The sequence below is a fragment of the Podarcis vaucheri genome (assembly GCF_965113315.1).
Source record: "Podarcis vaucheri genome assembly, chromosome: 6".
Taxonomy (NCBI): Eukaryota; Metazoa; Chordata; class Lepidosauria; order Squamata; family Lacertidae; genus Podarcis; species Podarcis vaucheri.
Window position 1 is genome coordinate 45,120,086 of NC_138764.1, and position 21,991 is coordinate 45,142,076.

Consider the following 21,991-nt stretch of genomic DNA (forward strand, 5'->3'; position numbering starts at 1 on the left):
CAGCGTCACGCCGGGAGGGACATGAATTGCTAGCAAATTACATAATCACCTCCTTGAGGGCTGGCTCATCTTCTCCGAAGGCAGAACCCCATTAATTAACAGCACAGACTCACACCATAGCCAAGACGAGGGGGGAAAACCTCAGTCATGCACAGTCATGCACATGTGGGGGTTAAATGAGGATGAAGACCGGGCAGAGAGCAGGGTTCAAATCACCCCACCTGGCCAGGAAAATCCCTGGGTGCTCCCTTGGGCCACTCGCCTGACCCACCTCGCAGGGCTGTTGTTGTGAGGATAACACGGGGAGAACCACGCGTGCCCCCGGGAGCTCCTTGGAGGAGAAAGCGGGCGATGAATGCAATGCACGAAATATATGAGAGGCGACCAGGTTTTGCAGGTGAGGGGCCCCAGCCTGCCTCCGCTTCCAACACCCGGCGCAACGACGCCGAAGTTTCCCCCCGGGCTCGGCTCGGGGAGCAGCGCTGCTCCCCCCGGCTCCCCTTCGCCCTCCCGGCTCTCTCTGCCGCCCACTGGGGACCCCCCTCACCTGCCAAGTCCGGAGCGCCGGTGGAAGTTGCATGCATGCATGCAGGGCGCCGCGTTGCCATTGCATTGCACTGCACTCCATGCAACGCCTGCACGCATGCATTGCCTTGCACGCCCGCCAAGGGGTCTCCTCACGGTCCGATGCGTCCCCTCCGGCGCGGATGCAGCATTGCAAAAATAACCCCCCCCCCCGACGCAGCCCTACCTGGGGGCAGCCTCCGCCGCTCCGCCTCCGCGGGGATCCCCGGGCTCCATCCTGCCGCCCGATCTCCACGGGGGCGCAGGCAGGCTGCGCGGGGTCTGCGCGGAAGAGCCCCTGCCCGCCCGGCCGGCCGCCGCCACCGCTGCGCTCATTCCATGGCCGGGAGAAGAGCGCTTCAAACAAAACGCCCGGCCCGCCAGGCCATGCTAGGAAACATAGTTTGCGCACCCCGCGCGGGCGCGGAGCCCAAGGGCGAGGGGACTACGGATCCCGGCAGCCCCCGCGCCGGGGACGGAGGGGGAGAGGCCGGGTGCAGGGATGGAGGGACGGGTGGGCGAGCGAGTGAGTGAGTGGCAGCCGCCAAGCCTTGGCCGAGAGCCAGGAAGGGCCTCCCCGGAGGAGGAGGAGGGAGGCACAGAGAGGGAGGGAGGGAGGGAACCCCAGGGGTCATCTAGTGACGGTGCCCCAATCGAAAATTTGACTTTTTTAAAAAAAAAATCTTTCGAATTTTTTAATTTTTCCCGCGGCACACCAGGCAACATCTCGCGGCACACTAGTGTGCCGCGGAACAGTGGTTGGGAAACACTGGTCTAAAGTTCTCAGAGAATAACTTGGTTCAGAACCAAGCACATTTTGCCAGTACTTGAAAACCTAACAGTCTTCTAGGTATGCTAAAGTGTTGCTCTTGCCCTCAAATAATTTGGGTGTTGTTGTTTTAGCAAAAGATGAGAAATGCATTTTGATTTAATTTCACAGAATAATACAAGAAAGGAGTTACTGTTGAGGTGAAGAAGAGAAAGCAGAGGACCTGGTTTAGGAATCCATATTACTTGGTCTAGATACTTTTACTGAGACACTATCTGTATTTGATTGAATATCACAGGCCATTTTGCAAAATACAGCCATTTTACACAAAGCAGCCAGTTGCTTGTAGGAGAAAAAACACAATATGTCCATTTGCGAAAGTGCATCTTTGCTCTGCTGACCCTCCCCTGTTAACTGAAAACTGACTGACATTTTAAAGCAGTGCAGCATACATACAACCTGAAAACTCCAAATGCTGTTATCTCCCCACTTCCCAAGCCAATCTTTTATTGATGATTTTATATGAGTTTTGCTTTCGCTGTTCATATGTGATTCTGTGTTTGTGGGAGGGAGAAAGTGAAACAGGAAAAAAATCTGTTGGATTTTTTCACATGCCATTTCTGACAAAAAAGGGGGGAAATGCCTGAAGGAGTAAAACGCCTGTGTGCTGGGATGTCAAAGGCAAAGGTGAGTGTGTGCTATATTTCCATATTGTAATTAAATATGGGCATAAGGGAACAGTCCTTTTGCACATAAAAAGAGAGATCACGTGTCCGCAGCTGACATTTAGATGGATAATTATTCAGTAAAGTAGGAATAGCTTTCCTTTTCTAGTTTCACCAAGCTACAAAATGGTGGTAAGGACTTAGAATTCTGAGTTGTCTCCTCTATATTTAATGTTTTCTTTTTATCTTGCAACAGTGTTAACACTGCTTTATTGTTGATTATATATATATATATATATATATATATATATATATATGCTTTCGTAGATTTTCACGGGTACAGGAATGCAGGTTTTGGTGTCTTCGGGTGTCTTCCCGTGTAAGAGTCGGGGTGTCTGTGCGACGTTTCGACGAGGTCTCACTCGTCATCTTCAGGCTGGTGCTTCCAGTAACAAGAAGCCGAAAGCACCAGCCTGAAGATGACGAGTGAGACCTCGTCGAAACGTCGCACAGACACCCCGACTCTTACACGGGAAGACACCCGAAGACACCAAAACCTGCATATATATATATATATATATATATATATATATATATATATATATATTTGCTTTCGTATTATACAAGTTGCACTTGTTATTACAGTAAATGTAAATGAATAGGTATTTTGACCTGAAACACACACACACACACACACACACACACACACACACACACACCCATATCCCTAAGGCTCTGTTCCAGTAACAAGAAGCCGAAAGCACCAGCCTGAAGATGACGAGTGAGACCTCGTCGAAACGTCGCACAGACACCCCGACTCTTACACGGGAAGACACCCGAAGACACCAAAACCTGCATTCCTGTACCCGTGAAAATCTACGAAGCTCTGTTCCAGTAACAAGAAGCCGAAAGCACCAGCCTGAAGATGACGAGTGAGACCTCGTCGAAACGTCGCACAGACACCCCGACTCTTACACGGGAAGACACCCGAAGACACCAAAACCTGCATTCCTGTACCCGTGAAAATCTACGAAAGCATATATATATATATATATATATATATATATATATATATATATATATATATAGTTTTGTTGAACATTGAGATGTACAGAGAACAATATTAAGGCCAATTGCACTGCATAGCAACTAACCCTCTGCAAATGGAAGGGCTCATTCTGTTTGCAGGGAGCGCTGGGATCCATTGCAGGCCCCCATTAGCGTACTGGGCAAGGATGGCATTTTCTGCTCCTCACTCTTTTCTCTTGCAGTCCCTTGCACCATTCTCATGTTACTACGTAGGATCCTTCAGAGTAGTGTTTTCAATTGTTCTGTGTTTTTTGTGAGTTTGATCTTATGGGGCTGCTATAAAACTTTGGTTAGTAAAGAAATAATTTCAAATGGAAATTATAGTGGTTATTGAGCATGTTCTTTCATATATTTTCATATACCTAGCATCCAAATTAATAATACATAATATCTTGCATTTGCCAACAATCTTACATTTCTATGGAGTGAAATGAATGTTGGGAATTTTTTAACCTCTTAAATCGGTTAGTAGTAGTATTAACTTTACCATTTCTATTTTTGTATTTGTAGCTTTCCTTTCTAACGTAAGATGTTTATAATGGAAAAGCTGTAATTAATTAAATGTCAGGTTACGGTGCATTTGTAATGAAAAGGGGGGTGGGAATAGAGAAAATAGTTCATGTTTATTTTTCATGCAGAATATGGTAAATCTTTATACTGTTTGGATTTTTGTCTTCAATTCTAAGATGATTATAGTGTTAATTCTTATTTCTTGATTGTTTTATTCCTAGGAAACAGAGAGAAATGCAGTAACTTGCTAATCAGATCACCCAGAAGGGGGCATCCTGAAATGGAAGACTATGAAAAGTAATGTTACCTAATTCTATAGTTTAAACCAAGCATGAAGAGGCACAAATTTAATTGCAACAGAGCCTCTGGGAAAGCTGTTTCTGCTGTAGCAATATTGGGGAGTAATTTATATTTAGTCCTTTTGCAATTATTAATTATCAACAAAACTGAGTTTTAAAAAACCCTAAGAAATGTTTGTTTTCTATCACAATGTTACACAGGTAAATGCAGATTAACATAAAATCACAAAAATTCTTCTAAAAAAAATTCAAAACCTACTTGAATTTGTTTTTGTGGGAGGTCATTATTTTCCTGACAGTATTTTAGAAATGGCAGCCAGTTTTCCCAGAATTTATTCGATACAATTTGTCTGTCTATACAATGAGCTGCCTGGTGCTACGGCACTGCTTCAGTTGTTTCAGGCTTATGTCACTCCAATTAAGATCTGTTCTATAAGAGAAAAAGTTACATTGCTAGTTAATCTGCCTTCATCCTTTTGCTTTATTTATTCATGCAATCTTGTGCTTCTGGTGCACTCTCTAGCCTTTTGGATGATCCTACTGGTTTTTCCCACTTCTCTCCCCCCCTTCCATTCCCAAACTTGTGCTCCAGCCGTTTTTGGACTACAATCCCCATCATCCTTGACCACTGGTACTGCTAGCTAGAGATGATGGGAGTTGTACTCCAAAGGCCTAGGTTTGGGAAACCCTGTCCTAAAGAGTCCCATGTGTAGGACTGGGCTGAAATCTTGTGCAGGAGTATTGATGGGTTTCTTTGCACTATCAATGGGAAGTGGGTGGAGCTGACTCTCTGTGCTGGAGTTTAGGGAGGAGGTAAGAGAATGATGGGAAATTAGTATAATTAGACATGCTAGAAATGTATGCATTTCGCTACTGGTTGATGTACAATAAACCCTAGACTTATTTACCTGTTATATACCAACAAGTTACAGTATTTCACAGCCAGGGGAGGGATATTGCCGGCAAAGCTATATCAGTGTTACTCGGTTTTTATTCATTTTTCTTCTTGTTTCAGAAATTATGCCTTCAATTTAAATAATTCCTTGTTTCCCTCTTTCCTTAAGACTATTAATACTGCAATCTGAAGTTGAAGATTCTCTGGGCAGATTTATGAAAATCAGACAAAACCTAACCAATTTACAGGTCTGTTGTCCCCCATCTTGATCCTTGATTCTTTCTTTCTTTCTTTCTTCTCAATTGTTGCAATCTTCATTATAGAGCAGGGGTGGGGAGCTTCTGGTCCACCGATCAAATTTGGCTTGCAAGGCTGTTTTCCCTAGCCTACTTTTCATATGTGACGTCATGTGCAGGGCAGGTAGAGATGCAGCTGCATCATCTGTGCAGCTGACAACATGATTGTGCAGGTTATCTCTGCAGAAAGCCCTTGCGCTGCAGTCCCCAGGCATCCAATAACCACCTGGCAGATGGGCACTTGGAAAGTGTTATGCAAGACACTTTGACAGGTGGGTGGAAGTTAGCCCACGGGACAGATAACTAATTGCCCTACTGGGCCAAAAAGTTTGCCCACACCTGACAATACCTATAATTTTATTAGCTACTGTTGTTCTCTCAGATCAATCTCCACCCTGTACCCAGCAAGATAGTTGGTTTTCTGATTCCACTGTGAGGATCAAACTAGGTGTGATTGTGGAGTTTGATCATGCATCTCCCACAGTTTTATTTTTTTTAAGAAGTGTGATAACACTTTCCCTGATATCTGTTTCCTGGTTTAAACTGCCCCTCTTCAGCTGCTATTTGCCTCACGAGGTCACACCTATGAGTATCCTAAGGGCACCTGTTTTGCCCGCCACTCTGTACTTGAATCCTGGTGGGGTCGTGTCCTAAGGGCTGGAAAGAAAGCAGAGGTGGTAGACTGGGATGGATTCTGAGATCCAGGCTAGAAGCCAAAGTCAGGGCAACACTTCCTTTGATTGAAAGGCATGGCCAGATACAGAGTGGTTGGGGTAAACTAGGGGAACTGACTAGGATTCAGGTAAGGAGTCAGTCTGAAAAGGCAAAGTGGCAGCCTGCTGGTGTCCTTCAGTGATAATGTGCTCAGATTGTGGGGATGCGACAAGGCTTTCAACTTCATACCTGTTGATCGTACTGTGCATACAGAAGCATTCCATTTCCAATATCAAATATTAGTAATATAGAATTTTTTCCAGCCATTTAAACTAAAGATGCAGAAAGAGTGGGAGGTTTTAAGAGTTCTGTTTTGTTAGAAGATTTGGCATTAAGATTTAACTTTTTAAAAAATATATATATTTTCAGGCTTTAGAGGGCACCAGAGAGCTTGAAAATATTATCGGTGTTTCAGAGACTGCTGGTAACTTGAAAGGCGAAGTGAGCAAAACCAGAAAGCTAAGTAAGAAGGACTTTTTATAATTTCCTTTTTGTGAAATAATTAATATGCATCCTTTCACATATTTAATTTTTGCTTTACATGAGCATGCCTAGGTGTCCTAGAAATATTACGTATTGCAGAAATACAGATTACTTTCCATATTAAGTACTTCATATTAAGCAACATAATTAAGCAAACAAATAATTGATAAGTGGTAACAATACAGATCACTCTTGGTATAACTCAAGTGAATTTATATTACGGGTCTCTATATCCAAGTTACTATAAGCAGGAGTAGGGAGCCTCAGGCCCAAGTGCCAAATGTGGCCCTCCAAGCCTCTGTCTGGCCCTCATGACTCTCCCAACACCATGCCCTTGCCATTGCCCTTCAGCCTGTTTCACATCCTCTTTGAGTGTTTTGCTTGGCCTAGAACTGATAATTAAGTGATCAGTCTGTGAACACTTAGAAAAGGATGCTATGATTACTAAGACCCAGAGTGGGCTTCTCAAAAACAAGTCATGCTGGACCAATTTCATTTCTTTTCTTTTTTTTGATGGCATTACAAGCTTGGTGGATCAGGGGTATGCTGTGGACGTAGTGTATCTTGATTTCAGTAAGGCTTTTGACAAAGTCCTGCATAATAACATTGCAGAGAAGCTGCTAAAATGTGGGCTGGACGAGGTAAGTGTTAGGTGGATTTGCAGCTGGTTGACTTGATTAAACCAAAAGACTTCCCACTAATGGTTCCTCTTCAAGTTGGGTGAGAAGTTAGGTGCCACAGTGATGTGTCCTGAGCCTGTTGTTTAATGAAGGTATTGAGGGGTAACATTAGTTTTACTTTTGGCCTAACAATCCAGTGTGTCTTACTCAGAAGAAAGTCAATGGGACTTGCTCTCTAGTAAGTGTGTTTAGGATTGCACTCTGCTGCTAGCCATGTCCAAAAAGATTTACCAGAACTTTTGTCTACAGAGGTGTGTGTGAGAAAAAGGGAGGGGATTGTTTTCTTCTGATTTTTCCGATGTACAAAGGTTTTCAGGGGAAAGGGAGAGCAGAGATGTGGGAGTGCCCTGATCTAGGAGTAGAACTCTGCTTGAGGAATTATGAATTCAATCCAGTATTTTCTTTAAATGAAAAATTTCCTGGAACATTAGAGAAAAAACACATTTGTACCAATTTTCTATATTAGCATCACATGAGTAGAGTTCTCACAGTATCTAAATATATTTTGTTCCTCAGTAAAGCAAGCAGGAAAACTGCTAAGAAGAACCAATGCAAGACAGCCTGCCCAAGGTAACTCCCCCCATATTATTTGTTTTGATGGCAAACAGTTGTCAAAGGGGTCCATTTAGCAAACGTCTTCTGAAAGACTTGAAAAGGCCTTTTGCAAGAGACCGTATCAGATTTGTGCTTTTTTCAGCAAAATTAGGTCTCTTGCCCTCTCTTTGGTTGTATGACATTTAAGCTGTTGGCAAGATAAAGACTCCCCCCCCACCCGCCGCTTTCAGATTACAAAAGTGCCTAACTGAACAAACTATGCATTTTAAAAATGCATTTATTTGATATGTTTTTATATACCACCTTTTTACTGAAGTCTCCCGTGGTGTTCATGTTAAAAATAAGCAAGATAAAAATGATAAACTATTAAAAAGCACAACAGTATAGAGGCTAAAATTCAGCTGCAGCAGGCGGGGGTGGGGAGTAAGAACAAAAAGTGGAATTGCACATCTTCAGAGTCCTGGTTAAATAAGTGTGGTTCAAAGAGATGCTGAAATAGAATAAAAGATGGTGCCTGCCTGCCTACGTTCAGGAGGGAAATGATTCCATATAAAGGGTACAATTGCAGAAAAGGCATGGCTCCAAGGGGGGACATCAGTTGCACTTCTGTTGGCTGTGACACCAGAAGGAGCTGCAGTGGAGGAGAACCAGCCGTCTGCCATAACGGGTGACAGATACATACCTCTCTATTTTGAAGTGTTTGCAAAAGATAGGAAGCCACAATTGCTAAGTGATTTGCTTGCCTGCACAAAAGGTGAAATGGACACCAGCATTTATCTTATGTTAAGGTGTCCATACAATGTCCCTAAGGGGTATTTATTAATTCGCCTTCACCGTTAGCTCGATGAAACAGCTTTGTGGGCAGTACACCAGCAACATACATAGTCTGTCTTTCTGGCCCAGAACCAAGAACAAATTCTCAAATCCAGATCCAGAGCATACTGACCTTGTGGTGAGAATGATGGAACTGTTGTGGATTATGTCAACTCCCCCCCCTCCCTTGGTCTGTGTGGGTGCTGCACTCAACTCCTGGGAGGCAGAGTTATCCATGCAGTGGTTAGGAGAATGCACTCTGAAGATGGTTTGGCCTCAGATCTGGTTTTGGGGAAAGACTGAGCCCCATTTACTAGTCAGCCCCATTAAAAAAGTTAAGGCTGCAGATTTTGCCCAGTAATATATCTTTAACTTGTCAATCTGAGTTACTGGGCACAGGATGGTAGTCAGAACTGTTCTTGGTATTGGCATGTGAGCACCCTACCAGTTTGAGAAGAACCTTTATTTTAACACTCTGGATATGAACTGCCTCCATGTTTGTTTTATTTTTTATATTTTTTACATTTTCTTCCTTATCCGCATCACCTTGTCTTAGGTGTAGGCTTTTGAGTGAACTATAAAGCCTTGATGTATCTCAAGGCTTTAATAATGATAATAATATTTCTCTAGTGTCTATTACCGGAGGACCTGAGCGTACTTTGCAAACATTTATGAATACAGCCTTGCCACATCCCAGAGACATATGATCTCTATTTTACAAAGTCCCATTTCGGCAAGGTGCTTAAGAACATGCCTTGCATTAAACAGAGGAGGCGCATCATTGACGTCACGGCTTGTCTGATATGGGGCATAGGCATCTCTTGGAGAACAGGCACATTATGGTTTTGGTATTCTGCGAATGAGTGGCTTAGAATGAGCTTTCGAGCAGATTAAATTTACCAGCTACTTCCATGAAATCCTGTGGAACACCCACCCCTTTGGCAGAGATTTTTTTTTAAAAGCTTTTAAATTAAACTTGACTGAGTTTCCAGAAACACTTTTTTAAATGCGCATTGTGTTATCATGTAACGCACCAGCCTTGCAGATGAGTTTACTACATCCATGCCATTTTACTATTCTGCCATGGGGTCATGTAAGTCAGTGGCTCTCCCAGGAGGAATTGTTCCTCCTCTCTGTGAGTGGGTAACACTGTCCCATTGTAGCCTTTCCCCAAAATGTTCAGAAATGTAGTAACAAAGCTTTGTAGTAAAATGAGAGCTTTCGCACTGTGCCAGTTAGGTAAGCACATTTGGGGGAATGGGTATGAATATAGACCAGGCCACCAGCTGGTACAGAGAAGGTGCCTGTGTCTTTTACTACAAAGTTGTGGTTAAATGCTGAAAAGATGAGTGGCTTGTCTGCCCGCCCAGGTAAAGTGTGAAATGAGACGACAGCTGACTCCTGGTCCTGTGCCTTAAACTCAAGGCAATACTTCCTCCTAAGCTTGAAGTCATTTAGCATTTATATCGATATGAAGTGAAATCTCTGTAGCTCAGCAGTGTGTTCTTGATGCCAGACAGGCAGCCACACATCTTGATCAAGTAGATTAATTTTCCCTCGTGGTTTATGATTTAGTTTTTAAAAGAAGCAGAATAAAGGACATTTTAACGATGAAGACTTAGCTTGCCAAGTGTCAGTTGTGTTGAGTGGTGTTTTCTCATTCTTTATCTTTAACATGGAGTAAACAAATGACTTTCTTTTCTTGGTTTCTCCCCACCTCCTTATTATGTACTTTAAAAAATTGCCTTGTATCAGTTCATAGGATGGTTGAAAAGAGCTGTTTCTTTAATGTAACATATAGACTTTAGTTATCGTCTTCTTTTTTTTAACTTTGAAGTTTAGAACATCACAGTAGCAATTACTGCCTCTGAGTGGAACAGAGTTGAGTTTATGCAAGACTACAACTGGTTAGGGGAACAAAATTGCATTGGGCCACATACCAGGCCTACTTAATATCTGTTGGAATGGTGCCTGTGTATATAAACCAGAGCTATAAGATTATTGCTTTCAAAATCCAAGGTAGCAATTGCACATATGGATCTAGGTATGTAAATAATGATAGCACAGAGAAGCAATACTTTCCCATCTCCATGTCTTTGTAATACGAGGGGTAAGTCAGAATAAACATATACGGGTTAAATTCAAATCTTTTTAGATGAGTTGATCCAGTGAAAGAGAGGGGAAGACCATTTTGCTGATTTGCCCTGCAGCCCCTACTCTTTTCGGAGGATCCCCTAACTATCAGAGGGTGCAAGCAGAAAGAATAACCAACAAAAGTCCCCTCTCCAGGCCTGCCCAAGACATTTTGGCAGCTGAGGCGAAGCACAAAATGGTGCTCCTCCCCTGCCAAGGAAGAAGAGATGAGTGAAATTCATGGGAACAAGGAACGAGGATGGGAGGAGTCCAGCAGCACCTCCTATTCGCCCAGAGGACACTGTAGAGAAGGCATTGGGGTGGGGGGTATGCTGAGGAGGTGTCAGATCCAGCCTCCAGGGAGTATGCTCTATGTGTTGTTGCTGCAGCCACTGCCACAGCAGTGAGCAATGCATTCCTTGGAGGCTGGGTCTATCCCTGTGGATCCTTCCCCTGTGGATCTTGCCACTTGAGGCAGTCACCTCACCTTGCTATATGGGTGGGCCAGCCCTGCCTCTCTCCCACTTTCCCCAAGTGTCCCCAAGCAGAACTCCATGCAGGGGATGAGCTTGCTGATGGGAGCAACGTCTGGATCCAAGCTACTGTCTGGAAACCGATCGCTAGAATACCTGTGACCAATTTTAAGCTGGGAAATCTAATCTTGGTCACAAACAAGAATCCTTACAGCTGCAAGTTTAGAAAATCATCAAGTTGGGCTGCAGAAAACAAGGAAAGAAGAGCGAGTTTGCTTAAGGAATTTTCATTTGGTGGAATTCTTACTCGTTCTGAAGTTGGTTTCACTTACAAATTCTCCCACTCTCTTCTTTGCCTAATGAAGCCCACAGAAACCAGCGCCATGGTATACTAAGCATCTTTAGTTGCTTTCTAAGTAAAGCAACCATATAGCCTTATTTGTGCTCAAGAACAACAGTTAAACATGCTGCATCATAATGTTTCTTCCATTTGTAACACTAATGACCCAAGCAGTAAAATTTAGTATGACTCTGAAATCATATGGGTCAAAATGACGCACTTTTAGCATGTTAACAATATAATAAATACTTCTTGAATGGGAACTTTGATCTCTTCTGCTGTCCTAATGAAAATAAAGGCTGGAGAAAGACTGTCTTCTTTATTTAGCTTTTTTACTTTTGGATGTGGTTTTCCATAATTATTTTTAATTAGTTATGCTCAGGACATAAAACCTATGACTATTCTTTGGCTTGATACAGATGGAATGTCACATTATCATCACATGGTAAGGCATGAAATTTATTTACTTTACATAAACAGCCTCTACTTAAAACAACTTAATTCAGAACATTCCTTTGTCAATGGGCAGCATTATGTAGATCTTAGTATATCATTCTGCATTAGCAACATAAAAAATGGGCCCATTGTTTGCCCATGACTAGCATTTACAGTAAACAAAATGTTTTTTGAAGAGAATGTAAGCAAACTTGAGAGCAGCTGCCAGGAGATGAAATCTAGTCATGTTGCTGCTGTCCAAAGCATGCTTTATGTGTGTGTAGGTTGCACTCTGCATATTTCAAAGGGGAACTTTTTAACAGTTTTAGCATTTTGTGGGAGTGAATACAAACAAAACAAACCTTTATCCTGCTGGTTCTTAGGCAGGGTTTCAGTAAATGCTAGATCTAAAAGAGACTTTTTACTCAACTCTTCCCTAATCAACCAGGATTGAAAGATTTGTTTACAAATGTTTTTGTTCAATGCAAGACAAAGCACCAAAGTTCTGCAGGCTTTAAAAAGTGCTGTTCTCTGTTACACAGCTTTGATGTACTGCTTCCAACCTGATTTGGTTCAGCTTGTCCAGTTTCCCATCTTCACCCAGTGTAGATCAGAGGTAGGCAAATGAAGGCTAGCGGACTGTATCTGAATCTACAGTTTGGGGGCGTTGTCCAGGCTGCTGCGACCGTGTAGTGACTTGGTTCCAGTCCAGTTGTCCCAGAAGATTAAAAAAGGAACAAAAGATTTTCAAAATAAAAAAATTGTGGGATGAATTGGGAAGATATTGCGTATGCCTGACATTTAAAATGGTGAAAAGAGCTAATAAGTGCTCTAGTCCTGTTAGTTACTACCTCATCCCTTGCACTTTTTAGGTGCTCTTTTGTGAAGAACAGAGGGATCCGCCTTATACTGGCTGTGTTATGATGACATGATAAACTATGGTTTGTTGTGATGGGGGTGACCTTGAGCAAGCCTCAGGCTTTGTGTCCACTCCTCTTCCAGAGAGCTGCCTTTAACAGCTGTGTGGCAGGTCAAAATTCAACAGGTGAAGCCTTTTCTGGTATGGAAAAAAGCTCTACCTGTTCACATTCAGTCTGTCAAACATTCTATTACTTGTGTGGCCCTAATTTGTTTTGGGGTTGTCTAACCCAACTGCAAAATAGGATACAGAGCTTAAACCAATTTGTGTCCTCTTTTGCAAGAGAGGGCATAAGGCCTAATCCACATAGAGTGCATTGGACCCATTATTCTGTTGGCACCCTGGACTTACTCGCAGACAAGTGTGTGTAAGATTGCAGCCTTGGTTGCCTTGAAGGCAGTGCCACTCTTGAGATTATTTTGTAAGAGACAAAGTTTTGGCTGTATTGATTTTTGTGGGGTGTTTTTGTGTTTTTGCTTCAGGTGAGACTTTAATCTGTCTAGTAGAGAGATACTACTTATTGTGAAGAAAAATGGTCAAAACTCAGTTATTCTTTTGACCTACAAATACTGCACGATTAGTTTTTCTCATCTCAACAAAATAACACTTTGTTTCCCCAAAGACACTTGTGTCAATATGTGGCTGTAATTAGGGTGTGAATTTTAAAATACAGCCTTTGGCATGTTTAGCATCACAGGCCGGAGCTACAGGTGTGATAGATACTTGAGAGGCAAACTACAAACTTCTTCAATTATTTACTATCCTATGCCATGTAGATGAAATATTAAGCTATTAACTTTGGTGGCAGACATAGAAATGCATATGAGACATATGACTATAAAGCTTCAGATATATATATACACAACCAACCACACGGATGTGCAAAAACACTCACTGACCTGTCAAACTGCATTCCTTATATGAAGGTCTACCATTCAGCCATTGTACATGAACTTTGATGCATTACTTTTACAATGTGTTTTTCTTGCAGATCTCTTCCTACAATGCTTTTTACAAAAAAAACCAAACCCTGACATTAGATATCAGGTGAAATGAAAACTATTAATTATATAAGTGTTATGTATAGTAATTCGTACATTACTATAAATACTCCTAAATATGTCTTCTTTGAGACGTACAATAGTTATTTTAAATAATAAAAAAGGAACGGTGCATTGGTTTGGAGTCACTTAATAGCAATTACATTTTAAGAGGTGTAAATAACTTGCTATCCAGACATTACAAATATCCAGGTGCTCTGTATGTGCTGATGACAACAAAATTGAAAAGAAAGACTGCAATAATTCTGACTGGTTTTCTCTGCAGAAGATATTGATTATTTGTGTGTGGTGAGAGATTTGGAAAATTCAATTAAAGGAGTTGTGCAAAGGTTTCATAAATTTTCCTTATACAGCGTGTACACAGACACTGTTGCGTATTAAATCAATGCAGCACTTCACAATATATTTTCTTTGAAACATAAAAATAAATAACATTTAAACAGTTCTGCTTACTACAGAAACAAGTTTTATTTTCTGTGAAGCATTTAGTCATGTGCTATCACTGACTCATACACATTTGCCAGCTGTAACAAATTTTATAGACATTTTCTCCAGAGACATAGCTCATGTACTATGAATTTTTAAATGAGCAAATGGTGAAGAGGGGATGTCAGCAATATAAAAATTGATCAGTTAAAAGATAAAAGCATAAGTAAAGAGATTTGTATGGTAGTCTTAATAGGTTTTATTAAATAAAAATACTATAAAAGGACAGTAATGAATAGACTGAAGGTTTTAACTGTAGTTGAGGTGGAGAAAAATTATTCTGGCACATTTAAGAGAAGATTGGTTTTATATCACCAGACAGGTGGCCATTTTTTCCTCTCTCCCTCTCCACTTTAGAGCTGTTCATGGTTTAAACCATTTAAACTTGCACACACATGCATAAAAGAGAGTAAACTTTCAACTAGATCATGACCTTTCACTGTGCTGGTGGATGGGTAGAGGAACAGAAGATTCTCCCCCACTTTGCACAGGCGGATTAGGGTAGTTCTCTAGAAAGACTTGTGTGACTCCCCTTGACCTGGGCAGGTCTCTTGAAGTTGAACGGCAAAGTTGGTTAAGGTCTCTACACAGCGTCACAGTTGATTCTGATTCAGCTCAGAGCCCGTGTGGTGCAGTGACCAGAATCGGTAATAAGGGCTGTAGCTCAGTGGTAAGAGGGCAATCCTTAGCATGGCCAGGGTCCCAGGCTAAATCCCTGGCATCTGCAGCTGGGGCTGGGAAAGACTCCTGGCTGCTGGACAGTATTTGCAACACTTACTTAGATGGACCAACGGTCTGACTTGGTATAAGGAGCTTCCTATGTAACCCCAAATCCCCACTGAGCATTGAACTCTCTGTAAGACACTGGGAAAGCCAGTATCTTGACTAACTTGTTGCATTGTTGGAGAAAGGGCAAAATGGAATGGTAAGAAGCCCACTATGGGGCCTGATATTGTTATAATAAACACAGGACAAGACAGGAGGTCTCTTCGGGGACTGGACCTTTGGTGGTGAGTCTCAGATCTCCTGCTTGTTCCTATACACACACAAATACATACGTGTGTGTGTGTGCGCGTGCACGCGCACACACAAATATGTGTGTGTGTGTGTGTGTGTGAGTGAAAGTAGTGTTCCCCAGTACCACCATCTTCATTCTCCAGGGATGATGATGTTTAGTCGTGTCTTCGTGACCCCATGGACCAGAGCACGCCAGGCACTCCTATCTTCCACTGCCTCCCGCAGTTTGGTCAATCTCATGCTGGTAGCTTCGAGAACACAGTCCAACCATCTCGTCCTCTGTCGTCCCCTTCTCCTTGTGCCCTCAATCTTCCCAACATCAGGGTCTTTTCCAGGGAGTCTTCTCATCTCATGAGGTGGCCAAAGTATTGGAGCCTCAGTTTCAGGATCTGTCCTTCCAGTGAGCACTCAGGGCTGATTTCCTTAAGAATGGATAGGTTTGATGATCTTGCAGTCCATGGGACTCTCAAGAGTCTCCTCCAGCACTATAATTCAAAAGCATCAATTCTTCAGTGATCAGCCTTCTTTATGGTCCAGCTCTCATTTCCATACATCACTACTGGGAAAACCATAGCTTTAACTATACGGGCCTTTGTCGGCAAGGTGATGTCTCTGCTTTTTAAGATGCTGTCTAGGTTTGTCATTCCTTTTCTCCCAAGAAGCAATCTCCAGGGATACCTATACATATAAATTAGCTTGTGTCATGGGCCTCAGCCACAGGGTCGTTAAAGTAGCAAGCATCAAGTCCCCCCCAATCTTATGTCCTTCAAATGCCTTGGACCTTGTAAGCTCTCATGATCTCCGATTGTGGCCTGTACTAGCTGGGGATTATAGGGGCTGTCGTCCAGAACATCTGCTGAGCACCACGTTGGGGTAAGGCTGACCTAGCAACATGCCTGACAAAAGTAGCTTCCTGATGGTCAGCACAAGATTGAGTTGGTGGTAGGCTTGGAGTTCTTACCGCAGTTTTTAACTTGCCAAATCCTAAGAGCTTGAAGTTTTAACAACCCACTGAAACCTTTTGGGTAAGCCTCTGTTTTTGCCACTATTGTTAAAATAGAATCTTCAACATTTGCATTAACTTGTGTTTAAAAGCAATTTGTGTTCCACAAGATGAATGCATCCCAATGAAAACAGTGGGCCCAACTACATGTTAGATTGTGTCCAGTGACTATGTTAGATTTTTCATTTTCTATACTGTAAGTATAAACTGCAATATATAATTGTATTGGTTTTCTTGTTATGTGAAAAAAATGTTCTTTGTTTTACAGACTATCTCCAACCTGCCAACAGCTTTGAGTACCTTAAGTCCCTCATCAACTGAGGTGAGGAGATCTTCATGTTTAAAAGACATGATTGAAATCTGCAATTGAAAGTACAGTTAAAATATATGTGTTTATTGGAAGCTTTTTGAGGAATGGTAGATTTGTGGGACTTGATTTCTAGCACCCCTTGATTAATAACTCATAATGGGTGTTAACTTAATTTGAATGTAAATGACTCTGAGAGTTAATTATTAATATTTTCTCTGCAAACTGATGATTCTTTAATTCCCAAAATGTGTATTAATCAATATGCTGGGCTAGTTCAGACATAATGTCTTGCAAAAGGCATTACTTAGCACACATGTGTAAGTTTATATGTCAGAATGTTTTCCAAAACAGTTTTTTGTTTGTGTTTTCATTCATCCAAAGAAATATTTGCTGGGATGATACCACATGAAGTGCGTTCTATTTTTGGCACGGCATCAAAGCAAACTTAGCAAGTATTTGAACCATTTTTGTTTCTTGCTAGCTCAGGAAATTCTAGTTTACTTGAGAGCTCATAATATGTAATTTTACAATTGCTCAAAATAGGATGACTTCCAACTTTGACGAGGTTCCCATGCACAAAGGCAAAATTTACTCTGAAGCTCTACTAAAATCATGTTGTTTTAATTGCAATTTTTCTCCAGGAATATGTGTGCTGAATCACGAGATGAGACAAGTTTCTCACTTACTGGCATTTCCAAAGCCCATCTCATCTTAAAACATGCAGTATATGTGCAGTGGGACATGAACATCATGCGCTCCTCCAAGGGCCACCCCACATTCATAAGCTGGATGTGACAAAATGGTGTTTAGTGCACCATTTAAATTGAGTAGGTCTGATTTGTGTGATCTACTCTTTCCCCAACTATTTGAGCAGGAAAAACTATTGCATCAGCTGGGCCTGCATATACTGAACTCTCCTCCTATAGACCTTTTCATTCCATCATTGTATGCAACATGTGGCCCAAAGGATGGGTTGTGGGGGGCAGCAAGATCCTGTTCCCCGACTTAAAGTAGACAAGGCATATGTGGTTAGGACACAGGCCCCAGACAAACAAAATTAAATTATCTTGCTGCACAGAGCTATTCCGTGGCATAATTTTTAAAAGAATGCCATCCTTTCTGAAACACAATGAAGATATTCCAGGTCTTGCCTTGCAGGCAAACATTAAGTTCATTGAGCCTGTCCAATATGTCAGCCAAGAACCCTAATCAAAGCTAGAAAATGTTTGTCAAGGAAATTACAAGTCCATCAAAATGTATGGCTCCTGTTTCTGAGTTTACAGACTCCTACAGATCGTCACTTTTTATAAAATCTGCAGTTTTTCCCACATGTGGTAAGAACTACATTAGCTTCATTAAAATTTGCTTTTTGTAGCTAGTACCTGGTCCTTTACCCATTCCACATGGCCAGTGTTGTGCCTGATAGTAGCTTGGATGTCATCTCTTCCAAACACCTTCATTATATTAGCTGAACGAGAAGTTTTGAAAAAAGAATTGTTAGCAGTCAGTGATAAAATAAGGACTCCTGCTCAATCTCAGGTGACCCAGTGTAGCAAACATAAGCCATCCCTTGTGCATTCCTGGTGCTGTTTGCATTGTTATACACACACAGTGCAAAAAAGGGACTTGGGTTCTGAGCATCAACTGCCATATCGGCAGTTCTGCAGCAAATTTGGTACTGGACAGTAAAGACTTAGCTGTATGGTATATTACAGATGCAATTTTTATTGCTGCAAAGCACCACAAATTTTTTGCTGAGGGAACAGACATGGCTGCTTTGTTCTTGCCACAGTACAAAAGACACCATCATGCCTCAAATAATCTAGAAGATGGAAATAAACTCCACTGAAGTTAGTGAGGCTTACTTCTGAATATGCGTGCAATGAATTGTGCTGTTACTGAACTCCCTTTTTTAAAAAAAGAAGTTGATTGCAGGATATCTTTTACCAAATGGCATTTTAATTAATGATTCCTCAATTATTTTAATCAATGGTTTCATGCTATCATGATAGGATGGCAATTTTGCCTATAGACAAAGATGTGGCTGTTCTTTTGAAATCAGAATATGAATCCTCACTTCTTGCCAGACAGGCAGCTTTTGTTGCCCTTCCAGCTTTCTCCCACTCAGTTTCTGGCCTTCTCCTCTACCCCCTTATTCCTGTTTCCCACCTTCTCTAAGTTCTAACCCTCATTTACTAAACTGCTGCTAACCTTGGCCCACTAACCATTTATATCAGGGTTTCCCAGACTTGGGTCTCCAGCTGTTTTTGGACTACAGCTCCCATCATCCCTACCTAGCAGGACCAGTGATCAGGGATAAATTCCCATTATCCCTGACCTCTGGTTCTGCTAGGTAGGGATGATGGGAGTTGTAGTCCAAAAACAGCTGGAGACCCAAGTTTGGAAGCCCTGATCTAGAGTCCTCTCTCCTAAGCCAGCTCCTACGCCCACCAGTCTTCTTGGTTCATAATTTCAAAAGTACAGGGAGGCTTGAGAGAGTAGAGTGTCTCTCTGCAAGATACAGCGAGCAGAAGAACCCAGCTGTTGAAAGATCTATCAGTTTAGAATCACATCCCTCTGATTGGACCTATGACATGTACCTCCAGGAGAACGGAGGTGACTTGCAGAAAGATCCAGGGGTTGCCACTCCTGCAACACTGCTTAGGTGACCGTGCAGGTTTGCAGTAGCTTCTCCAAGGGAAACGTTGGCGCTATGGCAGGCGGCAAGAATGTGAAAAGCAGTGCATTAAGTAATACGGTTTCTTGCCTGTCTCCGTGGCATAAAATGCACCAAGGAGACTCCAAACATAGCGAGCACAGCAATAGACTCTCTAGCATCTGTCACAAGCATCTAAAAGTAACTTGTGCTTATGTGTAGCATTTCCCCTCCCCACCCGCCTCCTGAGGTGCTACATGCACATTGAGGGCATGCACAGTCTCCTTTCCATGCTTGCTAATGGACACCACCCTGTAGGATGCTCATGCCAGGAAAGCAAGCTGAAGTCTTAAGACTTGGTCGATGGAAGCAAAAATTGTAGCCAACACAGCTGGCATAATCAGTTGATAAACTGCCAGTTACACAAAAGGCAAAGCTCTTGCATGTCTCTTAATTAGAAAAATCACCTCCTGTTATTCCAGAACAGCTATGAAAGAAACAGGAGTTTGCTGAAAGGTAGTCACAAAACAGAGAACATATTCAAACCCAAGGATGCTATGTAATATGTCTAAGTTTATACTTCTTTATTCTAATCCTTTATATCCCTCCTTTCAAGAAACAAATCCTTTGTAGGTTGAAGCTTTCTAAACTGGCTTTTGGTAATAGCAACCAGAATCAATGTATTCGGGGGTTTTCATTAAATATGTCCCTTGAAATATTAAGCTGACACATGAGGTTGCCCCATGTTAAATTGTAAACTAAATTAATACTAGGAAGCATTTGTATTTTAACATCCAGGATGCTTTCAAGGAAGTGGGGTGTTTTGTTTTCTAGGTGTTCTGTATATACACAGGAAAGCTAGAGCTAAACCACAAATAGTGTGTTCAAAGGACAACATGGATGCCAAAATTGTCGTTTATTTTAATATTTTTTAACCTACACAGGCCATATCTGAAGAATATATTCTGCTTGGCTGCAAGATTCTACAACTGCCTGATCCTACTTAAAAGGTTGAAAAGAAACGCCTGTAAATCTATCTCCCCAGCAAATACCAGCTAAGGATTGCTCAGTGCACTAGGCAGGTGCACATCTAGATACAGTTTCTTGCGTCTAATTTAAACTTTACAATCTGCACAACCAGATAATCTCAATGTAAATAATACACTTCTCCATAGCTCTTTTATGCAAATGGGTAACGGCACAAGCTGAATTTCTGCACCAGGCCCCTATGCTTGCCCTACCTTGGTAAAATGCCTCTGTGAGCTTTCCCCTCCTGTTTTGGGAAGAAGAGCTGTGCTTAAGGATGGACACTATTTCCCAGGCCTTCAAACAAACTGTAAATTTCACAGTAATGATATGCTCCATGCTTTCTCTGAAGGAGTGCCAGTTTGACCACAAACAATGAAGACTGCTTGCCAACATGCGGGGCATTGTTTATGCAACTTATCAGCACACCCAAAAGGAAGCAATTTCCCATCTATCTTTGGCTCGCTACCATCGTTTTGCTAGCAAAACCTTATGTGCCTCACATGCAACATTTGCAATGCCTTTTTAGTTACTTTGGTTTACAAAAGCACCAAATAACTTTAGTTTTGCACTGCTAGCAAAGCTATCAGTATGTTCTTCTGCTTTGTGGTGCCTGAACTTATGCCGCAAAATCATTAAAAAGCAACACCATAGAGATTAATGTTTCTTTGCAATAGTACCTGCAGGGACAGGAATCAGTAAAACCTATCCTAGCATGTACTGAGATCCACAAATGATATCATGTTTCAGTCAAAATAAATGGTAACTATGCTGGAATGTTTAGAGGGCCAAGTACATCTTTAATAACTTTTTAACATAAAGATTATTTTTAATGGAAATTTAGGTGGTGGTGAGGCTGAGGCATGTACCTTCTCAGATGACTGACACTGAAATGCCAGCTTCACCATTTTGAGTGTAAGCAAAGAGTGGAGCCTTAAAAATGTGCTTGCTCGTCTCTTCTGTATATATACCCTTTATGATGGTTTGAAGACACTACATAGGGAGGTTTTCCTTCTTGCTTTGCACTGGGTCCCTTTCTGATCACCCAAAAGCCGCTCTTGAAATTTAGAAGACTCTATACAACAGGTTTGAGAGCTGCAGAAGGGGTGGGAGACAAACAGGTAGAAATTGTGGAGCCCTTGCTCCCGGTGTGGAATGTAAGTGCCTTCTGCCCATGCAAGAAGTGTTTTGCAACCAAGCAGACAGTAATAAGTTGTTCGGCATGTAGCAATTTCAAAACTGAAGTTGTCAACTATAATTGGGTCACAATTCTTTTTATAGAATAAAACTTTTGAAAGATAATTTGGCATTGACAAATTGTTTTTTAAAAAGTGATTTGCTTAGATATTTCGGTGTAAAGAGTACAGGTTACAGTTCAAAGTATTTCACTGCTAGTGCTAGTTACTTCAAATATATGCATATGCTTTTAAGCAGGAAAAGGTTGAGGGGACTTTTTCTTCTCAAGATGCAATTGCTAGTCAGTTTCACTTACACAGTTTGAGGGACTTTATTGGGGCAACATCATTGCTGCCTCTTCAGTTGTTTGTGGCATCATAACTCAGTCCCAAGCATGTTTACTTACAAGTAAGTTCTACTGATTTCCTTGGGACTTGCTCCCTTGTAGGCTTCTTCGGAATTGCAGCCTAAGGCTATTAAAGTACTGCTTCTCAGCCACTTGTACTAAGCTTTTTCTCTTTTCAGAAACAGCTGGGTCTGTTAAGAACCATTTCCTAGTTCTACATAAGGTAGATCAGATAACTCGCACTTTATCACCCTTGAAGGCCATCTGAAGGACAAAGA

General features: G+C 41.8%; 1 protein-coding gene across 5 annotated transcripts in view; it reads left to right on the plus strand.

Annotated features, from left to right (window-relative positions):
* The window catches only part of ITGB3BP (integrin subunit beta 3 binding protein), an 85,564-nt gene extending 64,071 nt beyond the window's left edge, over positions 1-21,493 (plus strand). For 3 of the 5 annotated variants that reach the window (XM_082227609.1, XM_082227608.1, XM_082227611.1), the window contains exons 4-10: positions 3,819-3,894; positions 4,961-5,039; positions 6,171-6,264; positions 7,481-7,534; positions 12,256-12,329; positions 16,468-16,521; positions 20,110-21,493. In XM_082227609.1, coding sequence (XP_082083735.1) covers positions 3,819-3,894; positions 4,961-5,039; positions 6,171-6,264; positions 7,481-7,534; positions 12,256-12,329; positions 16,468-16,521; positions 20,110-20,172 — 494 coding nt within the window. In that variant the 3' untranslated portion in view covers positions 20,173-21,493. Of the gene's footprint in view, positions 1-3,818; positions 3,895-4,960; positions 5,040-6,170; positions 6,265-7,480; positions 7,535-11,697; positions 11,724-12,255; positions 12,330-16,467; positions 16,522-20,109 lie in introns of all 5 variants that reach the window. The other 2 variants (XM_082227607.1, XM_082227610.1) reach the window with 2 other exon arrangements.
* The last annotated feature ends 498 nt before the right edge of the window (positions 21,494-21,991 follow it).